We start from the raw sequence: 26,155 nt of genomic DNA on the forward strand, positions 1-26,155 counted from the left end.
ACTTCTCTGCTCTTAGATGAAATAAGGTACTTTTGACTGCTTATTAGTGTCCTTGATTAGAATAATTATTTTAAGGGAAAATGACATTTCATATTCCTTGTGTTTCTTTCAAAGGAGGGGATAGAGACTGTTAGTGTGTTTATGGAATTTTAAATCTCTAAGTACCTTTGCATCTCTAATTTCTTTAGCCCTGTTTTTCCAAAGTGTGTGCACATAGAAACAGGGGAAGGGAGCAAAAGATGAAGAGAAAAGCATTCTAGGAAGAATGTGTGATCATAACTGAGAAATGTTGCTAAATTTTCCTCAAGTGCAAATATTTTATTTACGAATTGCACGAATCCAAAATATAGTCACACTGATGGACACATGTATAGTTGTTTCCTTTATGTAAACTCCCACTTATATTCCAAAAGCTGTCTGTGCTCCGTGGAACCACAGAATCTAACAGATGTGCTGGAATTCCTCCTCCTGGGGTTCTCAGATGATCCAGAACTACACCCACTAACCTTCAGCCTGTTCCTGTCCATGTATCTGGTCACCATGCTAGGGAATCTACTGATCACCCTGGCCATCAGCTCTGACTCCCACCTCCACACCCCCATGTACGTCTTCCTTTCCATCTTGTCGCTGGCTGACATCGGCTTCACGTCTACCACGGTTCCAAAGGTGATTTGGGACATTCAGACTCATAACAGAGTCATCTCCCACGCGGGCTGCCTGATTCAGTTGTCTTTTTTTTATCTCTTTGGCTGTTTGGACAGTGTACTCTTGACTGTGATGGCCTATGATCGGTTTGTAGCTGTTTGTTATCCTCTGCACTACCCAGTCATCATGAACCCCCGCCTCTGTCGCCTGCTGATTCTGCTGTCTTTTTTGATCAGCCTTCTGGACTCTCTGCTGCAGTGCCTCATTATGTCACAACTTACCTTCTGCACAAATGTGGAAATTCCCAATTTCTTCTGTGACCCTCCCCAACTCCTTAAGCTTTCCTGTAATGATACTTCCACTAATAAGATATTCATGTATTTTATTGGTGCCATCTTTGGTGGTATTCCAGTCTCAGGAATCCTTTTCTCTTATACACAAATTGTTTCCTCCATTCTGAGACTTCCATCAACAGGCGGGAGGTACAGAGCCTTCTCCACCTGTGGCTCTCACCTATCAGTTGTTTGCTTATTTTATGGAACAGGTCTTGGGGTGTACCTCAGTTCGACTGTCTCACATTCTCCCAGGAAGGGTGCAGTGGCCTCCATGATGTATGCTGTGGTAGCTCCCATGCTGAATCCCTTCGTTTACAGCCTAAGGAACAGGGACATCAAGAGGGCCTTGCAGAGGCTCCTCAACTGAACAGCCTTGTCTTAATACTTGGACTTTTTTTTTTTTTTTTTTTGTCAATCAGAAACGATTGCCAAACCAAACACACGGAATTGGCAATCATGCCTCTTTGGTCACATATTTTTATAGCTTGTGGTTCCCATTCCTCTTGATTTGTCATATCTAAATATTGCTCATCTTGGCACTTTAATGGAATTAAGGGAGTATTTTGGAACCCTATGTATGTCAAAATCATCACACAATTGAGTCTTATTACACCTTTGGAATCTTCTGTATTTGTCTACTATCACCCAAGCTTCCTATAGAAATTCACAACTCCCTTTTAAAACATATGCACAATTCTTAACAATTTTCAGCATCATGTCTATTTTCCATAAAAGTTTGGCTTTGATTAAATCTACTGATGCAGGTTGTGTGAGAGAATGTATGTCACTGGTCCTTAACCTTAGCTTCCTATTTGGAGTATCTGATAAGTTTAAAAATCTTCAGCCTGGCTGACTCAGTCAGAAGAGTGAGTAAGTCTTGATATTGGGGTTGTAAATTGAAGCCCCACACTGGGTATAGAGATTACTTAAAATCTTGGGGCACCTAGGTGGCTCAGTCGGTTGAGTCAACTCATGATTTTGGCTCAAGCAATGTTCTCAGGCTTCATGAGATTGAGCCCTGCACTGGTCTCTATGCTAACAGCATGAAGCCTGCTTGGGATTCTCTCTCTTTCAAAAATAAATAAATAAACTTTAAAAATTCTTAAAAATTATCCTCCTACCTGAGTCCCAACATTGCAGATAAGATTCAATTGGACTGGAGTGTGAAAACATGAACAGCTTTTTAAAGCTCCCCAGGTGGGGTTAATGTGCAGCTAAGGTGGAAGCCTACTGAATTTTGTCAGATCTTTCATTCAAAGATGACTTGCATGTGTTGGGTCCTTCACTGTTCACAGTCATATCCTGAATATCTCCAAGTGATCAGAGCTTGTAAAGGAGAAGATCTGAGTTTTCCATAGCAACAGCCAAGGTGATTTTTTTTCCTTCATAGTTCTAGTATTTTTTTTTTTACATATATTCCCCCTCCATACTCTACAGCTGGTTAACTGTGCTGAATATTACTCTATTGTTCTCTGCTCCAGACCTACCCTTCTATACTTGAAGTTGTGATGCTGTGATAGGGGCTAGGAACCTTTCAACTGCTGCTCCAATTTTCCATTTGTCTTAAGTTCTTCCAATAATGGTAATCAAGAGCACATGCACTAATCTCCAACCTTTCCCCCATACCTCTTAGTCCATGGTGTTATCACTATATCCTGCCGCTATGGCTCTCTTACCATGTTATTCCTTTTGTGCCTTTCACCTTTCAATAAGTATTAGTCATCTATATTAAATTACCTTCATTACAATAACTAGTGCAGTTTCTTTTTTCTTGATATCTGGTAAATCATAATATGTGGAATAAAGCTACATTGTGAGATGCAATGGGAAGATTGCAAGGTGAGGGGGGATAAAAAGGTGACTGTAATGATATGTCTTCATCAATGATATACAACCGAGCTTTCAAGTAGTGGTGATATTTCCAGTGGCTGAGTGGTTTTTATTGTGCCTGTAGGTTATTAAAAAACCTAAGTCTTTGTGGATAAATGTAACTCTATCTTCACTGTCATTACTCAAGGATAGGAAAGGACCGTGTCCTCAGGAAAGGGCAGATCTTCCCTTTCACTAGTAACCACCTTATTAGGATTCCATTTTGTCACCATGCTTCCTTCTCTTCTCTCATGGTCAATCTGTCTTTGGGTCCTTCTGTTTTCTGCTACACACCTAGGAACCCATGTTCATATCAATCTTTCCTTTACAGATGCTACACATAGTTTCTGAGGTAGAAATTTGGGGGCTTTCTGAAAAGCTTTCCAATAACTGGTTTCATTTGCTCTGCCTTTACACTAAGCCAATGGCCTACCAACTTCACTGACAGTGAAGTTCATATTGGATCGGCTCTTCCTGCTACAAAGTGACTACAGTTTAATACTAAATTTCCCTCTTGTTCAAGCATTCTAAAACATCTCAACATGCACACTTTCTTCTCCAATCCTTCTGTACATTCCTCTCATTTGATCTTCTGGACTCTCTAAAATTTTCCTCTGTCATTTATGCATACACAAACATAATTAGCACACTTTCTTTCATATCCAATTTAATATGGTAAATATTGAGGTTTTCTCTGTATCCGTTAATGAGAAATCAATCTCTGAGCTTATCTTCCAGTTGAGCCTTGAGAGGACTACATCCCTGGCCCACATTTTGAATATAGAGATCTATGAGAGCTTCTGAAGTATTTAAGCAAATTACCAAGTCACCAGCTAAATATGTAAAAATAAACAGTTGTCTAATATAAAAATCTATATTGCTGGACAATAAGTTTAAAACCTGGATAGTCATTCAAAGCAGCAAAAACCAGACATCTCCAATGCATAAAATTGCAAATCCCAAACCAGGTGTATAGAAAAAATAGAAAGTTCTTCTTAAAGACATGAATTTTAACTGATAAAATCAGGTTCTTGGAATTGGAGACCTAATTCTCTCTAAATTACATGGTTATGTCAATGGTTTTGTAGATAAAAAAGTCATGTTGCTTTCTCTGGTTGGAAAAAAATGTGTCTGAATTTTATGATGAGATACGTAACCTAAAAGTCAGAAGAGAGGAGTAGAGGTCCGCTTCTTCCTGAGAAGAGGAAGGATCTAGACCCTGCCCCCACCCCCCTGCAACCTCAGTACGTTTACTTTTTTCCTTTTTCTCTTCCATTAATAATCACACGTCCTTAGAGATTGGGAGAACATGGACCAATTTGGATAATTACGTGCCATGCCCTTTGAGCCCTCAAGGCCAAGCCACTGTAAACAGTCAGCCTGTGCTTTCCAGCTCTTTAGTGACCAGTTCCAGTTAAGAGGGCTCCAAAAGGGGTCTCCTCCTCCCAGAGTTGTTTGCTCCAGGAGACCCATTCTTGCATCTGTCTTCCTGCCAGTCCTGGAAACAAAGCCTCTGTCCTCATGCAGCTCCAGGTAGGGGAGTGGCAGTGAGATCTGCATTCCTCAGTCCTGCTCCAGGAGAGATACAGTACAGCTCAGGGGCAGTAAGTGCAGTGGGAGAGACGGAATGCAGACGGACTGGAAGAGCACTGTTTTCTCCTCATCTAGACAACCAGGACAGTTGGGATACCCAGAAGGGGGGTGGGGTGGGGGGACCAAATGGAAAGATTCAGCTCACAGCCCAATAAAGACCTAATGTTATTGGGTTTTGTGGGGATCCTAGAAATTTTATTTAGATTTCTATTTTTGTCCCATGTTAGTTCTATCTCTCATAGGTTATTCCCCATCAGAGCAGTAAATTGGTGCTTCTTAACTGCCAGTAAGTCCTGCCAATGATCATGAAGGTGATGATGATGGAAATGATGACAGTAACCAGAATGTTACAAACTTATACTTGGGACTTGGGACTCCCAGTGCCGGGCACTGAGCTAAGTTTTCTATGTAGCTTGCTACCTCTTATCTGCATTGCCAGCCTTGAAAGGCAGCCACACACATTATCCTCATTTCAGAGTTAAGAATAGGAGCCCAGCATTTTTTTTTTTCTCTGCTGAAGTGCAAGGAAACAGAGCAAACAATTTCAGTGCATGGACCTTAGAGACCCACCATTGAATGCTGAATCTTATCTGCTCTACTTTTTTATCTGTATGCCACTGGGCAAGTTCTTATTGTCTTTGATCTGGTTTATACAACTGTACTGAGCCCTGTACTTGTGACTAAATATGTGGTGGACGCACACAGTAAGGGCAAGGTAAAATTTAGACATTATTAATATTGTTGCTATTGTTACTGTCATTCCAAGACTAAGTGCCATCTAGCCAACTAAAATATCCTGTGATTGAAAGTTTTGGTTTTTCCTAGATCCTGAGAGAACCTTTTTTTTTTTTTGTCCTTATGCAGATAGATACTGAGTATTTGGAGGGAAACAGATGAATCACATTCATTTCCGATTTCCCAGAGACGATACTTTGCATGGCACAGAGCACGTGACAAGGACAACAGTCATCTCTGTTCAATATTGAATAGACCCTTCCCTGGTTCTCATGGCTTCAGTGCTCTCTCTGGGTGCCTCTCTTCCTTCCAGGGCAAACCTCTGTTTGGTGTCACACATGTCTTGAAATGGATGCTGTTCTCCCTATTTCTAGGTGATACCTAGAGGGATTCCAGCACAGAGAGGTTGAGACATTGCAAATACTCCACATTTAGTACGTGACAGATGTGAGACTGAAAGGCCTGATTCCCATCCCAAGGCTCTGTGCACTCAACTGCTTTTGTCCCAGATGAGCAAACAGAACAGGGCCACCAATTCCCTCGGTTGAGATTTTGTAAGCTCATCTGTGAATTAGGGAAATGGGCCAAGTGGTTTACGAGGGCCTTTACTGCATGAATATTATACATCATAGAAGTTTCTATGAAGAGTAATGCATTTTGCCGCTTGTTTTGGAAATCTGTGATATAGAAATATCACTCCTTATACAAAACAGTAATTTTCATGTGGATCAATCATGAAAGACCATTGCAGCACAGACTTTAGGGCTGTTTCCAATTCTGTGCCTTGACAATAAAAGCATGAAGCTGCTTTTGTCTATTAGGAAAATAAATGTAGGGGCGCCTGGGTGGCTTAGTCGGTTGGGCGTCCGACTTTTGCTTAGGTCATGATCTCACGGTTCGTGGGTTCGAGCCCCGCGTCGGGCTCTATGCTGACTGCCAGCTCAGAGCCTGGAGCCTGTTTCAGTCTGTGACTCCCTCTGTCTCTGACCCTCCCCTGCTCACGCTGTCTCTCTCTCTCTCCTAGAAACAAATAAAACATTTAAAAAAAAAAAAAGGAAAATAAATGTAGATAATTAATAGTAAAACTGTACATGTATTGATTTTTATAATTTTATACTACTTATGCCTAAATATTATAGAAATTCTTGCTTGTATAAAATGGAAGTGGGCACAAGAATTTCATTACGAATATTGTAATAAGAAATGGAAAAAATAACACTCATACGTCAGGTAATACTATGCATCATTCAAGGTGCTTGAAATAGATGTGCGTACTTCACAGAGACACTTCAAATGCATTATTGTGGTAAATGAGAACTAAGGAAACAATATGGGTATTATTATAGTATTAAGTAAGTTTTTAAGAAAACTGTTTATAAATACATCAATAGGAATATACGGAAACACTGAAAGGAAAATATACCTGCCACATTCTTGACAGTGTTTGCGTTTGGGCAGCTGAAGTGCAGAGGGAAATGGGATCATGCAGGGACAGCAAGAAAACTCAACTTTTCCTAGTAACAAATATGAGTTCTTTTTTTGTTTGTTTTTTTAAATTTTTTGAATGTTTAACAGATAGAGACAGAGCATGAGCAGGGGAGGGGCAGAGAGGGAGACACAGAATTAGAAGTAGGGTCCAGGCTCTGAGCTGTCAGCACAGAGCCTGATGCAGGACTTGAATCCATGAACTGTGAAATTATAACCTGAGCTGAAGTCAGACACTTAACCAACTGAGCCACCCAGGGACCCCAGCAAATGTGAGTTCTCAAGCAAGTATAACTAAATATTTCTCTTTTTTTAAAGTTTATTTTGAGAGAGACAGTGCAAGCAGGAGGGGCAGAGAGAAAGGGAGAATCCCATGCAGTCTCCACACTGTCAGTACAGAGCCTGACATGGGCTTGAACCCACAAACTGTGAGATTATGACCTGAACTGAAATCAACAGTCAGACACTTAACCACCTGAGCCACGCAGGAGCCCATAAAAAATTTTTTTTGTGGTATAGATGTATATTTATTTTATTTAATTATTTTATTTTACAAATAGTTTATTGTCAAGTTGGTTTCCATATAACACCCAGTGCTCATCCCCACAAGTGTCCTCTTCCGTGCCCATCACCCCCCTCCCTCCCACCCCCATCAGTCCTCAGTTTGTTCTCAGCATTCAAGAGTCTCTCATGGTTTGCCTCTCTCCCTTTCCCCCACCATTTCCCCCCTTCTTCTCCCCCATGGTCCTCTGTTAAGTTCCTCCTAATCCTCCTATATGTGCAAACATATGATATTTGTCCTTCTCTGCCTGACTTATTTTGCTCAGCAAACACCTTCAAGGTCCATCCATGTTGCTACACAGCCCATAAATATTTCTATGTTTATATATTTGTATGCTTGTCTAACATTCTTTGGTTCAATGTCTTCATGGCGGGTATATGCAGAAAGAGGTAAATAGCCCAGAACACTAATAAAGAGTTCTAAGAGGAGTGTACAATTGAGAAATGTTGCAGAAGGTAACAGGAGGTAGGATCCTCAAGTGTGAATCCTTTACTTGTAAATCGCTTGAATCAAAATATGCACACTTAGCTGGGTGTCTCTACACTTGTTTTGTTTATTCAATACTTTTTTTTTTTTTGAGAGGTGTCCCATCTTCATGGAACCACAGAATCTAACTGGTGTGTCAGAATTCTTCCTCATGGGACTCTCAGATGACCCAGAACTACAGCCCCTTCTCTTTGGGCTGTTCCTGTCCATGTACCTGGTCACTGTGCTCGGGAATCTGCTCATCATCCTGGCTGTCGGCTCTGACCCTCACCTCCACACACCCATGTACTTCTTCCTCTCCAACCTGTCCTTGGCTGACATTGGTTTCACCTCGACTACCATCCCCAAGATGCTGGTGAACATACAAACACACAGCAAATCAATCACTTATGCAGGCTGCCTAACTCAGGTGTCCTTTTTTTTCCTATTTGGATGTTTGGACAGTCTACTCCTGGCTGTGATGGCATATGACCGGTTTGTGGCCATTTGTCACCCCCTGCACTACCTAGTCATCATGAACCCATGCCTCTGTGGCTTTTTGGTCTTCGTGTCATTTTTCAGCAGCCTTCTGGACTCTCAGATTCACTGTTTGATGGTGTCACAACTTACTTTCTGCACAAATGTGGAAATTCATCATTTCTTTTGTGATGCACCTCAACTTCTCCACCTTACCTGTTCTGATACCTCCATCGACACCATACTAATTTATTTCATAGGGGCCATTTTTGGCGGCATTCCACTCTCAGGGATCCTTTGCTCTTATACTCGAATGTTTCCTCCATTTTGAGAGTCCCATCGACAGGTGGGAAGTACAAAGCCTTTTCTACCTGTGGCTCTCACCTGTCAGTTGTTTGCTTGTTTTATGGAACAGCTCTTGGGGTGTACCTCAGTTCATCTGTCTCCCTGTCCCCCAGGAAGAGTGCAGTGGCCTCGGTGATGTACACTGTGGTCACCCCAATGCTGAACCCCTTCATCTACAGCCTGAGAAACAAGGACATCAAGAAGGCACTGTGGAGGATTATCAGCAGGACAGACTAATCTCAGCGTCTGTCTTCTCCTTTGTGGTTCATAGAACTGGAAAATACAGCAAACTGAAACATGCACAACAAGACATTCTGAATGTGCAGTCACATGGTGTAGGTATCTATATGGATCTCTGTTTTTTACTTACACAGTTTTTCCTCTTAGCATAGCTCTAATGGAATTGGGAGATTATTTTGGGCTCCCCGTTTAAATCATAGCTCCTGCAGGATTATGCATATACCTCTATATCCCTCTCACTTTCCTTTTGCATTTTCCAGGACTCTTGGTTATGAGCAGTCTTGTTTCTATCATTGCAAAATAATCATAACTCTCTCTTGTTGTTGATTGTTTCTATACTTTTCCTATGATTTCTCCCCCCAACCCTACCTGCCAATTTAATGGGAGGATCTAAACCCCACCTTAAGGACCAAGACATCTAATACATTTTGGTGCCTTAATGATCTTGGTCAGTTTTTTGAGCGAGTAAGGTGACAATTTAATTTCCTTTAGAAATTGAAATGGGACACCATTAATATTGAGTTTGCATAAACAGTTATCAAGTTTCCTGGGACTTCACTAAGAAAATTGGGATATATGGTTCCTAAGGAGTAAATGGGAGAGGAGCTACCAGAGCAGAGGTGGTTCCTACTTTTCCTGATAATTCTCCTTCCCATTCTATCAGATTTCTCCCAAATTGTATTATATCACCAGACACAAAGGGACAAATATTGTATACTTCCAGTTATGTAAGGTGCATAAAGTGGTTGAATTCATAGAGACAGAAAGTAGAATGGTGGGAGCTACAGTCTGGGGAAGGGAGAGGGGGAGTTAGTGTGTTTTTTTAAATGTTTTATTTATTTCTGAGAGAGAGAGAGACAGACAGACAGACAGGGTGAGCAAGGGAGGGTCAGAGAGAGAGAGAGATATACAGAATCCAAAACAGGCTCCAGGCTCTGAGCTGGCTGTCAGCACAGAGCCTGATGCGGGGCTTGAACCCATGAACCATGAGATCATGACCTGAGCCAAAGTCAGACACTTAACCGACCTAGCCACCCAGGTGCCCCGGGAGTTAGTGTTTAATGGGACAGAATTTCAGTTTGGGGAGATAGAAAAGTTCTAGAGATGGATGATGGTGATGACTGTACAACAGTGTGAAAGTACTTAATTCCACTGTACTGGACACTTAAAAAAAAGATTTTATGGCAGGAATAAGAAATATGTTGCTTCAAATGTTGGGTGTTACTCAACCCTCAGCATCAACCTCTATAGAGATCTACCTCAGCAAGTTCATGCCTCCTTCTTGGGCAGCGCACATCCAATGACTATTTAGATGTAGGGGTGTAAACATTTGGTCTCTTTGACTTAATTCCAGGCAACTCTAAGAGATCATCTTAGTTCCAGAACTCCCTGCTGGTTTTGGGAGAGTTTTTAAATGTTTATTTCACTCTTGAGAGAGACAGAGACAGAGAAAGAATGTGAGCAGGGAGGGGCAGAGAGAGAGAGGGAGACACAGAACCTGAAGCATGCTCCAGCCTCTGAGCTGTCAACACAGAGCCCAATGCGGGGCTTAATCTCACAGACTGTGAGATCACGACCTGAGCCAAAGTCGGATGCTTAACTGACTAGGCCACCAAGGTGCCCCTGATTTTTGGAGATCTTTGATGGGCTTCAGCTTGGCTGACTTTTTCCAGCATCCTTCCTTGCTGCAAAGAATTTGCCAACCACAAGTTTGCCCTCACTTCCAGCACCAGCTGCAAGTTCAGGAGTCCCTAAGTCCACTCTCACATCAGACTAGTTGGATACAAATTTGGGAACTTTTTCACATTCGATAATTTGCTAGAATGATTCAAACTGAGAGGAGTACTTCAGATTCAATAATGCTCCAGAATGACTCACAGAACTCAAGAACCAGTGTGCTTATGATTGCAGTTTGTTTATAGCAAAGAGATACAAATTAGAGTTAGCCAAAGAAGGGCAAGATTTGGATGTTCCCATATGGGAAGCTTCTTGTTGTCTTCTTCCCTAGGAGTCCAGACCCATTACTGCTTCCTAGTGACAATATGTGTGACAATACTCAAAGACCACTGCCAATCAGTGAGCCAATCAGGTGGCTCACGTGAGTGCCAGTATCCAGAATTTTTATTGAGGCTTCATTATATAGACATGAATAGTTGAATTATGAAGTATCGAGTTAAACTCAATTTTCAGCCTCCCTCCCTACATTGGGCTGATATCTCTTTGCCCAATGCTCCAACCCTTTAATCACATGACTGGTCTTTTTGGCATGGCCAGTCCCCTTCCTAAGTCATTTCATTAGCATAAACTATCAGGTGTGGTTCTTGGGGGCTTCCACGAATAACCAATCACTCCTATCACTAGGAAATTTTGAAGTGTTTCAAGGTTACTTCCCAGGAGCTGGGACACAGGCCATTTCCCTTTAGGTGCGACCAAATTCTTTACTACACATATGCCTTCCACAGGTGTTGATTCCAGAAACACTGCTTGGTAGACATCCTGTGTGCTAATCATTGTCTCAGAGTCTGCTTCAGAAGGAAGTAAAGTGAGACAGCTTGTTAGTAATAAAATGTATTTGAGAACATTTTATTTTTTTAAGTTTATTTATTTATTTTGAGAGGGGGAAGGGGCATCGAGAGAGGGAGAGAGCGAGCAAATCCCAAGCAGGCTCTTTACTGTCAGCTTGGAGCCCAAGATAGGGCTGGACGCTGGGCTCACATGAACTCACATACTGTGAGACTGTGACCTGAGCCAAAATCAACTCAGTTGCTTAACTGCCTGAGAACCCAGGCACCCCTTAAAAAAATTTTTTTTGCATACACTAGTATGTTATTTTTATTGAGGCATAATTGACATACATTAGTTTCAGGTATACAATAATTCAGCATTTATATACACTATGAAATGATCACCACAATAAGTTTAGCAGTTCGAAGTAGTTGGAATGGCCAGCAATATTTTTTGAACTACAAACCCAACTCTAGGCTCAAGAATAGGAAAATTCAAGAGTAAGAGATGAAGAATGGGGGCATTCATTCATTCAGTGGTTCCCTGGGGGCAGCAGGGAGGTTCCCACTGAAAATCTTCACCACTCTGGAAACACAAATTCGGAGATGTTTGACAGAAAAGGAGTGCAGAGTTTGAGATAATAAAGTAACATACATGTCCCCATGTGTATTAGTTTCAATTAACTGATTAATTTTTACATTTACATCCAAGTTAGTCAGCATATCGTGCAACAGTGATTTGAGAAGTAGATTCCTTAATGCCCCTCTTACCCATTTAGCCCATCCCCCCTCCCACAACCCATCCAACAACCCTCTGTTCTCCACATTTAAGAGTCTCTTATGTTTTCTCTCCCCCACTGTTTTTATATTATTTTTGCTTCCCTTCCCTTATGTTCATCTGTTTTGTGTTTTAAAGTCCTCATATGAGTAAAGTCATATAATATTTGTCTTTCCCTGACTAATTTTACATAGTATAATACCCTCTAGATCCATCCACATAGTGGCATATGACAATATTTCTTTCTTTGTGACTGCCGAGTAACACCCCATTGTAATATATATACTACATCTTCTTCATCCACTCATGGATGAACATTTGGGCTCTTTCCGTACTTTGGCTATTGTAGATAGTACTGCTATAAACATTGGGGTTCACGTGCCCCTTCGAAACAGCACACTTGTATCCCTTGGATAAATACCTAGGAGTGCAATTGCTGGGTCACATGGTAGTTCTATTTTGATTTTTTGAGGAACCTCCATACTGTTTTCCAGAGTGGCTGCACCAGTTTGCATTCCCACCAGCAGTGCAGAAGAGATCCTCTCTCTCCATATCCGTGCCAGCATCTATTGTTGCCTGAGTTGTTGATGTTTGCCATTCTGACAGGTGTGAGGTGGTATCTCATTGTGTTTTTAATTTGTATTTCCCTCAGGGTGAGTGATATTGAGCATTTTTACATGTGTCTGTCAGCCACCTTGACGTCTTCTTTGGAAAAGTGTCTATTTATTTCTTTTGCCCATTTCTTCACTGGATTATTTGTTTTTCGGGTACTGAGTTCGATAAGTTCTTTATAAATTTTGGATACTAACCCTTTATCTGATATGTCACTTGCAAATATCTTCCCCCATTCTGCCAGTTGCTTTTAGTTTTGCTGATTGTTTCCTTTGCTGTGCAGAAATTTGTATCTTGATGAGGTCCCAATAGTTGATTTTTGCTTTTGTTTCTCTTGCCTCCTGAGACATGTTGAGTAAGAAGTTGCTGTAGCCAAGTTCAAAGAGGTTTTTGTCTGCTTTCTCCTCTAGTATTTTGGTGGCTTCCTGTCTTAACATTTAGGTCTTTCATCCATTTTGAGTTTATTTTTGTGTATGGTATAAGAAAGTGGTCCAAGTTCATTTTCTCTGCTTGTCTCTGTCCAGTTTTCCCAGTACTGGTTGCTGAGGAGATTGTCTTTCTTCCATTGGATATTCTTTCTTGCTTTGTCAAAGATTAGTTGGCCATATGTTTGTGGGTCCATTTCTGTTCCATTGATCTGAGTGTCTGTTTTTGTGCCAGTAATATACTGTCTTGATGATTACAGCTTTGTAATACAGCTTGAAGTCCAGAATTGTGATGACTCTGGCTTTGGTTTTCTTTTTCAAGATTGCTTTGGCTATTTTGGGTCTTTTCTGGCTCCATACAAATTTTAGGATTTTTTTTAGCTCTGTAAAAAATGCTCACCTTATTTTGATAGAGATTGTTGTATTACATTTTTAAAAAGTTTATTTTAAAACATTAAACCCTTCAATGTAATTAAAATATGCTTAAAAATGACAATTTTTTGGCTGCTGCTGCTATTGTAGTTCTCAAATTTCTGGAGTCAATCATCCAACCATAAACACTCATCAGGGCTCTGCAGATTCCTATGTTCATTGGATTTTGAAGGCCTCTACCATGGGGATGACCACAGTGTTTAACAATGAGGCTATTCCTGCCCTTCTCAGAAGAGGAGCTTTCTGAAGAACTCAGAAACATTCCAATGCTGGTTCATAGTGGAAGGTGCTTTAAGTGCATGCCAGCAGACGAACTACTAACTCTCTTCTTGTTTCCGCTGTCAAAATTCACTAGCATCTAGCATCTAGCACATACAATATAGCTGTTCAGATTTTCAAGTGAGAGACCTACTACTCCCTTCCAGGTCACTCAGGTCCCCCCAGATTTTGTCACTTTAGGTCCTTGTTTTAATTGTCTTCATTTCAAAGTACTTAGTTGATCTGTATAGCACTGTCTTAATGATATGATTTGCTTTTCCCATTCTTTAAGAACAATTCATAGTCAGATTTTATTATTGTTGTTACAAGAATGTCCTAAATGAGTGCTCAATATTCACTTTCTTCCTGTATACATGGCAGCCAGACTGACTTTTTAGGTGTAGTCAAAAACTTGTGACTTCCCTGCCTAAAACCTTCTAGTCACTTTCTACTGCTCTTAGAATAAAATCTGAACCCCTTATCATGGTCTATAACATCCTTCAGTTAGTCTCTTGTATCCTTTTCCAATTTCTTCACTGGTCCCTGGACCAGCACCATCAGCTTCACCTGGGAACTTACAAATATGAATTTTCTTTTTTTTTTTTTTAATGTTTTATTTATTTTTGAGAGAGAGAGACAGCATGAGCAGGGGAGAGAGAGAGGGAGACACAGAATCTGAAACAGGCTCCAGGCTCTGAGCCAGCTGTCAGCACACAGCCTGACGTGGGGCTCAAACCCACGAACCATGAGATCGTGACCTGAGCCGAAGTCGGACGCTTAACCGACTGAACCACCCAGGTGCCCCAACAAATGCGAATTTTCATACCCTCTCCAGACCTGCTAAATCAGAACCTCTGCAGCTGGAAGCCAGGCATCTGTATTGGAACAAGTCCACCAGGTGATTCTATTGGACACTAAGTGTGAGAACCATTTGTCTAGACATATTGGCTATCTTATATTTCTTTTTTTATTAAAAAATTTTTAATGCTTATTTATTTTTCAGATAGAGAAGACAGAGCAGGGCGGGGGGGGGAGGGGCAGAGAGAGAGAGAGAAAATCAAAGCAGGCTCTAGGCTCTGAGCCAGCAGCACAGAGCTCAACACAGGGCTTAAACTCACAAACCGTGAAATATGACCTGAGCCAAAGACAGACGCTCAACTGACTGAGCCGCCCAGGCATTCCTCTCATTTTTCTTTAAACAGACTGTATTCTTTCAGTCAGTTTTTAATTTTCCACTTAAATATAAAAACTTAAAAGATGTTTTCTCTCTCTGGGGCTCCTGCATGGCTCAGTCAGTTTAGGAACCAACTCTTGATTTTGACTTAAGTCATGACCTCAGAATTCATGACTTGGGGCCCCACATCAGGCTCCATGGTGACAGTGAGTAGCCTGCTCAATTCTCTTTCTCTTTCCCTCTCTTCTGCACCTCTTGTGTGCGCGCACGCTCTCTCTCAAAATAAGTAAAACAAGCAAACAAACAAACAAACAAAAGATTCCTTCCCTGACATTCATCTAAATTCTCCTGATCTTCTCTCCATCAGGTTAGTCTCTATTCATCTTTTACTACCATTACCTTCTGAGTGAACTCACACATTTTGAGTATAAGGGACAATTCTGTAGCAGGCTGCCTCAGCTATTCTGTTCCAAATTAAACTGATGCATCAAGAAAGTGGGGTTTGCTCCTCTTCCAGTCTGAAGTCCTTTGTGAGAAGCAATATTATTTGCTTAAACAGGCGAGACACTGGGCAATTTCATCAAAAGAATACTTTGATAGAAATTTGTTAGGAAGTCTAGAAACTCATTGATTGTGTATCCAAGTAAAATTGCATTGGACATAGTTAAACAGGTAGAAGACTTATTCAAGATTATTGCAATAAGGGATAGAGATTGAACTCAACTCCACAGAACAAAAGGCAGGAGGATTTTTTTTTTTTTTTTACAAATAGTTTATTGTCAAATTAGTTTCCACATAACACTCAGTGCTCATCCCCACAAGTGTCCTCCTCCATGCCCATCCCCCCTCCCCCCCCCATTCATCAGTCCTCAGTTTTTGTCAGCATTCAAGAGTCTCTCATGGTTTGCCTCTCCGCCTTTCCCCCACCATTTCCCCCCTTCTTCTCCCCCTTGTTCCTCCATCAAGTTCCTCCTAATCCTCCTATACGTGCAAACATATGATATGTGTCCTTCTCAAGGCAGGAGGATTTTTAAAGCTGGGGTTAACTCATGGAAAAGGGCGGGAAGATACTGGGGGGAGGTTGGTCAATGTGGCTAGTCTATCTGTGTTTGTTAAGTGCTGCTTATTGAACTTAAGCCTACTCTCCTATGGAAGGAAGCTGGGAGATAAAGGTGCTAACTTTATTGAAGATTATATTTCATAGGTTTGGCTCCTAGGTCTTTAATGAAGACATCCTGGGTTGTAAAACTGATGACAAAAGACAGGCCAGGGGACTATGGTCAGGAAGAAACATGTTTTAAGTTTAGTCAAGCTGCAGAGAATGTTAAGGAAGTCTTAGTCAATTGATATCCACAATTTCCACTCTTGTTCCAAATTTGTAATTCTTGAGCGTTTTAATATGGTTCAGTTAACTAACCTCCACACCCAAACAGAGGTTCTAAATTACAAGTATCTTGAGTTCTAAACTTAAATGGCAGTAGCATTAACCATGGGCGATGGAGTAACAAGTCCAGAACAGTAACTGGGATCCATGAGCCACAGAGACCTGTGGTGGTGGTAACAGACCATAGATGAGCAGACATCAAGAGTATCAGTTGACTTGGATAACCTAAAATATCAAAAGCAAGTCAACAATTATGAGATGTCAGCTACCACAATTGAAAATCCTGATTCTTTTCCCAGTTTCCAGATGAAAGTCTGTTTTTGGACATGAAGCCTAAAAGAAATCAATGGGGAGGTGGTTCCCCTTTTGGAAATCTATAAAATAGTTTTTCAAAATGGTAGTATCCCTTGAGGTATCTACTTCATAGAAAGTTGATTCTGTCAGACTCTTTTTAACCTGGAGTGGTCAGCAATTCAACTTTATCAGGATGAATATTTACGTGTTTGTTTGCCTTCCCTCTTGCATTCCTTGGCAAACACCACCATTCGAAGACTTAACACATTGTCCAATTCCTTTACGGTGAATAACATATGAAAATAAACATTATTCAAGAGATCCACTGGTCCTAACATAGTCTGCCTCACCTGAAGTGCACAGGATCACATACCTAGAGAGTAGTGATTCTGTGATTCTATTCTTACTCTCCTGAATTGTAATCCGGTGTTGTGTCCTGACACCAAACTCAAAGACATGTTCTCTTTCACATAGATTTTTATCACTGTCTGTTCTCCTGTATTGGACCCTGGCAAATTCACCTGCATATCAAGGCACTAAACCAAATGATGTATTAGAGCCTGATCAATTCTGATCCTCTGGATCCTGGAGTTTTTCTATCTTTTGTGATATATTTTTATAGCTTATTTTGGAAAAGCACTTAATAAACATATGGAGAAAAGTTCAACCTTGCTAATAACCAAACAATCCAACCGTGCATATTCTGTTTGGACATATAATGTGATCAGAAACTCAAATCCTGGATTTATGCTCTATTAGCACAAATTTTTTCCTTCAATGTTGTTTTTCAGATATCTCTCACAGCCTAGCACTCCAAAGGTGCTTAGTAAATAAGAACTAGCAATTGTTATTGATAAGATGCACTATTTCATAATCCTCATGCAACTATTCTGAATTGGTAGTATAAGTGACTGCAGGACTGGAAATCCAAGGTGAGGTGCAGTAATAGGAAAGTAAAAGGATAGGGCTTGGAGACTAGAACTGAGGATAACAGAGAAGTCAACATAAGAGGTTAAAGTACATACAAAAAGTACTCACAAGGCAGTTCTGAGCAAAGTCACTTACTTATGGAGGATGGGTGAGAAGCAAAACTCAGTGTGATTAGGAGGCAGGATTTATTTATTTTTCAAATTAAAAAAAATGTTTATTTACTTTTTGAGAGAGAGAGAGAGAGAAAGAGAGAGAGAGAGAGAGAGAGAAACTGAACATGAACAGGGGAGGGTCAGAGAGAGAGGAAGACACAGAATCTGAAGCAGGCTCCAGGCTCTGCACTATCAGCACAGAGCCCAAAGCAGAGCTCAAACCCACAAACCATGAGATCATGACCTGAGCTGAAGTCTGACACTTAACTGCCTGAGCCACCCAGGGGCCCCAGGAGGCAGGATTTCTTTGGCCACCTGCTGCTACCACTGTCAGCTCAAAACCCAAGGACTAGTGTTCCCATCACTGAACATAAAGTGTTCTCCTGAGAACTTTTTGTGAAGCCCTCTTGATGTCCCTGTTCCGTAAGCCATAGATGAAGGGATTCAGCATTGGGGTGACCACGGTGTACATCACTGAGGCGATCATGCCCCTCCAGGAAGATGCATCAGGACTGAGATACACACCAAGCCCTGTCCCAAAGAATAAAAAAACCACAGACAGGTGAGATGCACAGGTAGAAAATGTCTTATACTTCCCAGTAGCTGATGGGATTCTCAGGATTGAGGAGGCAATTCGGCTATAGGAGAAAAGGATCCCTGAGAAGGGAACAATGCCAAGAAGACCAGTCATCATGTATTGCAAAATGTGACTGACTGATGTGTCTGAGCAGGCAAGCATGAGGGCCTGAGCAAGTTCACAGTAAAAGTGAGGAATTACCCAGTTGGTGCAGAAGGACAGCCGCAACATCAAGAGACTCTGGATCAGGGAGTATGACAGGCTGATGAACCAGGACACAAGAACCAGGCAGCCACAGAGCCATGGGTTCATGATGACTATGTAGTTCAAGGGGTGACAGATGGCTACAAACCGGTCATAGGCCATCACAGTGAGGAGAAAAGTGTCCATGCACCCAAAAACCATAAAAAAATACATCTGGGCGATGCAGCCTGCATAGGTGATGGATTTGCTCTGTGTTTGGATGTTCACCAGCATCTTAGGGACAGTAGTGGAGATGAAACAGATGTCAGCCAAGGACAGGCTGGAGAGGAAAAAGTACATGGGGGTGTGGAGGTGGGAGTCGGATCCAACAGCCAGGATGATGAGCAGATTCCCGAGCACGCTGACCAGGTACATGGACAGGAACAGCCCAAATAGAATGGGTTGATGCTCTGAGTCTTGAGAAAATCCTAGGAGTAAAAATTCTGAAACACTTGTTTGATTTTTTGGTTCCATATTGCCAACACATCAGCTAGATGATTGAAGAAGGGAAGGTACATGAAGTAGACACTAGACAGACTCTATAGTTTCTCTACTTTTTATTTCTTGAAATGAAACATTGAGCATAAAAGCTTTAACATTACACAACTTAGGAATCCTATATTCTGTTGTTATGTGCAACATTTAATAATGTTATCAATCCCTGTCAATTGGCCTCTGGGACCCTCATTTATCCTATTTAGAATCACCAAATCTAAAAAGTTAAGAACAACTTTGGACATTAGCAATAACATGATCCAAACTCGTTCTAACACAAATGAGGAACATGAGTTCCGGTGAACTGCAGCACTTCAATCTGGATTATCTGCCTTGTCAGGGATTCAAAACAGGGTCAGATAACTATGTCTCTGAGGTGAGAAGATTTGAGAGTATCTCACATATCTAGACACTATTGCAGGATGAGTAGAATGTAAATTTACTCTTGAAGAAAAAAAGAAAGGAAGAAAAAGAAAATGTTTTCACATAATAATAAATTATATGAACAAATGCTTAATGCTCCATATACCAGCAGCCATCAACACCCTGCAGGAACAGGGCCAGATGCTTCCTGGACATTTCCTGCTTGAAAAATGCTCTTCATCTGTGAAGCAGATGGTAAACATGGTCCAAAAATCACACAGATATCAAGGTTTCCACTCCTTCAGTACCATCTGATACTACAAAGGTCACAAACAGAATTTTTAATCAAATCCTCTGTGGTGCTCATCAAATACTGGGGGAAGCATAGAAACTCCAGGATGTTGATGCACATGAGCCCCAAAAGATGAGAGTCTGATGCAGCACTCACATTAAGGTGATGATTCAGTGAGGCTGGGAAGATGAGGAACCCACCTACTCTCCTTCTCTCCTTGTTCCAGGTCCTAAGGGTCCTGTACCCAGATACAGGGGAAGGGTTCCTATAACCCAGTATGCAGAACAGCATAAAATCATAAAATGACCTTCATTGTTGTGATTTGTCTCAATAGAAGTATTTTTCCACACCTACTATTCTGTAATGTCCCTAACTACAAAGGGAAAAGGCCACCATGGCTGTCATTCTTGTCAGTCTTTTTAGGTATAAAAACCAAAGTAGCAGGGAGGGGGTGGCTTAAATAGGTGAAGGGGGTCAGAAGGTACTAACTTCCAGTTATAAAATAAATAAATAATGAGGTATAATGTGCAGTATGAATACAGTTAATACTACTGTATGGTATACATATATATGTATACAAATATATATATGGTATACAAATATATATATATTTGAGAGTTGCTAAGAAAATAGATCTTATGATTTCTCATCACAAGAAAAAAAATTTTGTAACTATGTGTGGTAGCAGATGTTAACTAGACTTATTGTGGTAATATGTGCAATATGTTGAATAATTATGTCATACACCTCATACTAATATAATGTTACATGCCAATTTATTCTAAAAAAAAAAAAAACCTCCACAAGCTGGAGTAGCCATAGTTATATCAGACAAATTAGATTTTAAACTAAAGGCTGTAACAAGAGATGAAGAAGGGCATTATATAATAATTATGGGGTCTATTTATCAAGAAGAGCTAACAATTACAAAAATCTATGCTGACACACACACACACACACACACACACATATAATGTCATATATATATAATGTCAGTGCATATATATAAATATATATATATATAAATATATAACCATCACAGAAGCACCTGGGTGGCTCAGTCGGTTGAGCGTCCGACTTCAGCTCAGGTCATGATTTCACGGTTCGTGGGTTCGAGCCCTGCATCAGGCTCTGTGCTGACTGCAAGCTCAGAGCCTGGAGCCTGTTTCGGATTCTGTGTCTCCTTCTCTCTCTGACCCTCCCCTGTTCATGCTGTCTCTCTCTTTCAGAAATAAATAAAACATGAAAAAATTATATTTAATCATCACAAACATAAGCAATCTATTGGTACGAAGGTGGTAATTTCAGGGGACTTTAATACTCCACTTACGGCAATGGACAGATCATCTAAACAGAAAATGAATAAAGAAACAATGTCCCTGAATGATACACTGGACCAGATGGATTTGACAGATATATTTAGAATTTTCATCCTAACACAGCAGAATATACATTCTTCTTGAGTGCACATGGAACATTCTCCAAGATAGATGACATACTGGGTCACAAAACAGCCCTCAATAAATATAAAAGAATTGATATCATACCATGCACAATTTCAGATCACAATGCTATAAAACTTGAAATCGACCACAGGAAAAAGTTTGGAAAACTTCCAAATGCATGGAGGTTAAAGAATATCTTACTAAAGAACGAATGGGTCAACCAGGCATTTAAAGAAGAAATTAAAAAATATATGGAAACAAATGAAAATGAAAACACAACAATGCAAACCCTTTGGGATGCAACAAGGCAGTCCTAAGAGGAAAATACATTGCAATCCAGGCCTATCTTGAAAAACAAGAAAAATCTCAAATATAAAATCTAACAGCACACCTAAAGGAACCAGAAGCAGAACAACAAAGAAACCCCAAACCCAGCAGAAGAAGAGAAATGATAAAGATCAGAGCAGAAACAATATAGAATAAAAAAAAAAAACAACAACCCACTAAACAGTTGAACAGATCAATGAAATAAAGAGGTTTGTTTTGTTTTTGTTTTTTGTTTTTTGAAAAAATAAATGAAATTGATAAACCCCTAGCAGACTTCTCAAAAAGAAAAGAGAGAGGACCCACATAGATAAAATCATGAATAAAAACGGATTTATCACAACCAGTCCCTTCTATTGCTTAGAAATACAACCAATTATCAGAGAATATTATGAAAAATTATATGCCAACAACTGGACAACTGAGAAGAAATGGGCAAATTTCTAGACACCCACACACTACTGAAACTCAAACAGGAAAAAATGGAAAATTTGAACAGACTCATAACTTGTGAAAAAATTGAATCAGGTATCAAAACTATTCCAACAAATGAGAGTCCTGGGCCAGATGGCTTCCCTGGGGAATTCTACCAGACATTTAAAGCAGAGTTAATACCTATCCTTCTCAAGCTGTTCCAAAAGAGAGAAATGAAAGGAAAACTTCTGGACTCATTCTATGAAGCCAGCATTACCTTGATTCCCAAACCAGACAGAGACCCCACAAAAAAGGAGTTACAGGCCAATATCCTGATAAACATGGATCCAAGAATTGTCAATAAGATAATAGCAAATAGAATCCAATAGCATGTAAAAGAATTATTCACCATGATCAAGTGGGATTCATTCCTGGGCTGCAGGGCTGGTTAAATATTTGCAAATCAATGTGATACATCACATTAATTAAAGAAAGGATAAGAACCATATGATCCTGTCAATAGATGCAGAAAAAGCATTTGACAAAATACAGTGTCCTTTCGTAATAAAAACTCTCAAGAAAGTCAGGATAGAAGGAACATACTTAAACATCATAAAAGCCATATATGAAAAGCCCACAGCGTATATCTTACTCAATGGGGAAAAACTGAGAGCTTTCCCCCTGAGATCAGGAACATGACAGGGATGTCCACTCTCACCACTGCTGTTTAACATAGTGTTGGGAGTCTTAGCATCAGCAATCAGACAACAACATGAAATAAAAGACATTAAAATTGGCCAAGAAGTCAAACTTTCACTTTTTGCAGACGACATGATACTCTACATGGAAAACCTGAATGACTCTACCAAAAGACTGCTAGAACTGATTCATGAATTCAGCAAAGTTGCAGGGTACAAAATCAATGTACAGAAATTGGTTGTATTTTTATACACCAATAATAAAGAAACAGAAAGAATTAAAGAAACTGATCCCATTTACAATTGCACCAAGAACCATAAAATATCTAGGACTAAACATAACCAAGGATGTAAAAGATCTGTATGCTGAAAATTATAGAGAGCTTCTGAAGGAAATTGAAGAAGACACAAAGAAATGGAAAAACATTCTATGTTTATGGGTTGGAAGAATAAATATTGTTAAAATGTCAATACTACCCAAAGCAATCTGCACATTCAATGCAATACCAATCAAAATTGCACTGGCATTCATCTTGAAGCTAGAACAAACAATCCTAAAATTTGTATGAAACCACAAAAGATCCTGAATAGCCAAAGTAATATTGAAGAAGAAAACCAAAGCAGGAGGCATCACAATCCCAGACTTTAGCCTCGACTACAAAGCTGTAATTATCAAGATAGTATGGTACTGGCACAAAAACAGACACATAGATAAATGGAATAGGATACAGAATCCAGAATTAGGCCCACAAATGTATGGCCAACTAATTTTTGACAAAGCAGGAAAGAGCATCCAGTGGAAAAAAGACAGCCTCTTTAGCAAACGGTGATGGGAGAGCTGGACATCAACATGCAGAAGAATGAAACCAGACCACTTTCTTACACCATACACAAAAATAAACTCAAAATGGATGAAAGACATAAATGTGAGACAGGAAACCATCAGAACTCTAGAGGATAAAGCAGGGAACAACCTCTTTATCTCAGTTGCAACAATTTCTTGATCAATACATTTACAAAGGCAAGGGAACGAAAAGCAAAAATGAACTATTGGGACCTCACTAAGATAAAAAGCTTCTTCATTGCAAAGGAAACAATCAACAAAACCAAAAGGCAATAGATGGAAATGGAAAAGATATTTACAAATGGCATATTGGATAAAGGGCTAGTATCCAAAATCTACTGAAGAAATGGGCAGAAGACATGAAGACAGAAGACATGAAATTGACACTTTTCCAAAGAAATCCAGATGGCCAACAGACACATGAAAAGATGCTCAAAGTCACTCATCATCAAGGAAATACAAATCAAAGCCATACTGAAATACCACCTCACACTGGTGAGAGTGGCTAAAATGAACAAATCATTTAAGATGCTGGTGAGGATGTGGTAAAGTAGGAATCTCTTGCACTGTTAGTGGAAATGTAAACTGGTGCAGCTACTCTGGAAAACAGTGTGGAGGTTCCTCAAAAAAATTAACAACAGAACTCCCCTATGACCCAGCAGTAGCACTGCTAAGAATTGAGCCGAGAGATACAAGAGTGCTGATGCCTAGGGGCACATGTACCCCAATGTTTATAGCAGTGCTTTCAACAATAGTCAAATTAGGGAAAGAGCCTAAATGTCCATCAATTGATGAACAGAGAAGATGTGGTTTATCTATAGAATGGAACACTATATGGCAATAAGAAAGAATGAAGTTATGTCATTAACAGCAACATGGATGGAACTGGAAGGTATTATGAGTGAAATAAGTCAGTCAGAGAAGGGCAGATATCATATGTTTTCACTCATATTGATGGATCTTGAGAAATTTAAAAGAAGACCATGGGGGAAAGAAGGGGAAAAATAGTTACAAACAGAGAGGGAGGGAGGCAAGCCACAAGAGACTCTTAAATACAGAGAACAAACACAGAGGGTGTATGGAGGTTAGGGGAGAGAAAATGGGTGATGGGCATTGAGGAGGGCACTCATTGGGATGAGCAATGGGTGTTGTATACAAGCCAATTTGACAATAAATTATATTTTAAAATAATTTAAAAGTTTAAACACTCCACAGAAAAACCAAAGCAGAGAGTGTCTCTGGAATGATAAAGATGGCCATATAGTAGGCAAACTGTTTAAGTATGAATGAACGTCTTTGTTTTGACCCTTAGTGAGTGGGTAGTTTGCAATCTTCTCAGGTGCCTTCTGGTCAGGTGAGAGGTATTCTAAGCAAATGGTCATAACTCATCTTTAAAGGACGACAGTTTGTAAAATATTCCTTTGACTTTTAATAAGTGTAGCTTACTCTATTGCATTCTGATATGTTTTATTGAGCAGAATATCAGAGTGTGCACAGGAAATGCCCACAATTCTGGATATTCCCTGGATGCTGTGTGTCTACGTGATCAACTGTATTAGAATTGAGGAAAACAATTTCATTTCCTACAGGGGCTGGATTATGATTCAAATGGGTCATGCATGATACTCTACATAGAAAACCCGACAGACTCCACCAGAAGCCTACTAGAACTGATCCAAGAATTCAGCCAAGTTGCAGGGTACAAAATCAACGTACAGAAATCGGTTGCATTTTTATACACCAACAATGAAGCAACAGAAAGAGAAATCAAGAAACTGATCCCATTCACAATTGCACAAAAAACCATAAAATACCTCGGAATAAACCTAACCAAGGACACAAGAGATCTGTATGATGAAAACTATAGAAAACTTATGAAGGAAATTGAAGAAGACACAAAGAAATGGAAAAACATTCCATGCTCATGGATAGGAAGAATAAATATAGTTAAGATGTCATTACTACCTAAAGCACTCTACACATTCAATGCAATTCCAGTCAAAATTGCACCAGCATACTTCTCAAAACTAGAACAAACTATCCAAAAATTTGTATGGAACCACAAAAGACCCCGAATAGCCAAAGTAATACTGAAAAATAAAACCAAAACGGGAGGTATCACCATCCCAGACTTCAGCCTCTACTACAAAGCTGTCATCCTCAAGACAGTATGGTATTGGCACAAAAACAGACACATAGACCAATGGAACAGAATTGAGAACTCAGAAGTGGACCCAAAAGTATACAGCCAACTGATCTTTGACAAAGCAGGAAAGAATATCCAATGGAAAAAAGACAGCCTTTTTAACAGATGGTGTTGGGAGAATTGGACAGCAACATGCAGAAGAATGAAACTAGATCATTTTCTCACACCATGCACAAAAATAAACTCAAAATGGATAAAGGACTTGAACGTGAGACAGGAAACCATCAACACCCTAGAGGAGAAAGCAGGAAACAACCTCCTTGACCTCCACCGCAGCAACTTCTTACTTGACACATCCCCAAAAGCAAGGGAATCAAGAGCAAAAATAAACTGTTGGGACCTCATCAAGATTAAAAGCTTCTGCACAGCCAAGGAAACAACTCAGAAAATTAATAGGCAACCAACAGAATGGGAAAAGATAGTTGCAAAGGACATATCAGATAAAGGGTTGATATCCAGAATCTATAAGGAACTCACCAAACTACACGCCCGAAAAACAAACAACCCAGTGAAGAAATGGGCAGAAGACATGAACAGACACTTCTCCAAAGAGGACATCC

The 26,155-nt window shown here is 40.1% G+C and overlaps 3 protein-coding genes across 3 annotated transcripts; 2 read left to right on the forward strand and 1 right to left on the reverse strand.

Moving 5' to 3' along the window:
• Nucleotides 1-366: 366 nt before the first annotated feature.
• LOC120226534 (putative gustatory receptor clone PTE01) lies at nt 367-1,347 on the forward strand. The gene has a single exon (XM_039224715.1). It carries the CDS (start codon nt 367-369, stop codon nt 1,345-1,347), a length of 981 nt encoding a protein of 326 aa, XP_039080646.1.
• Nucleotides 1,348-7,762: 6,415 nt separating this feature from the next.
• On the forward strand, nt 7,763-8,748 carry LOC120226535 (olfactory receptor 7E24-like). The gene is given in 2 exon segments (XM_039224716.1): nt 7,763-8,477; nt 8,480-8,748. Coding segments are annotated over 2 exon segments (927 nt in total). The 5' UTR covers nt 7,763-7,819.
• A 9,307-nt stretch (nt 8,749-18,055) lies between these two features.
• Nucleotides 18,056-19,480, reverse strand: LOC120226539 (olfactory receptor 7C1-like). The gene is made up of 2 exons (XM_039224720.1): nt 19,453-19,480; nt 18,056-19,002 (listed from the first exon to the last, which is right to left on the reverse strand). Exon 2 carries the CDS (start codon nt 18,986-18,988, stop codon nt 18,056-18,058), a length of 933 nt encoding a protein of 310 aa, XP_039080651.1. The 5' UTR covers nt 18,989-19,002; nt 19,453-19,480.
• Nucleotides 19,481-26,155: the final 6,675 nt, after the last annotated feature.

This window comes from Hyaena hyaena, unplaced genomic scaffold (assembly GCF_003009895.1).
Source record: "Hyaena hyaena isolate Hyena2069 unplaced genomic scaffold, ASM300989v1 scaffold_1778, whole genome shotgun sequence".
Classification (NCBI taxonomy): Eukaryota; Metazoa; Chordata; class Mammalia; order Carnivora; family Hyaenidae; genus Hyaena; species Hyaena hyaena.

Excerpts from the sequence above, each read along its gene's own strand:
- LOC120226539 (XM_039224720.1), bottom strand. The coding sequence starts at position 18,988 with ATGGAACCAAAAAATCAAACAAGTGTTTCAGAATTTTTACTCCTAGGA.
- LOC120226534 (XM_039224715.1), top strand. The coding sequence starts at position 367 with ATGTATAGTTGTTTCCTTTATGTAAACTCCCACTTATATTCCAAAAGC.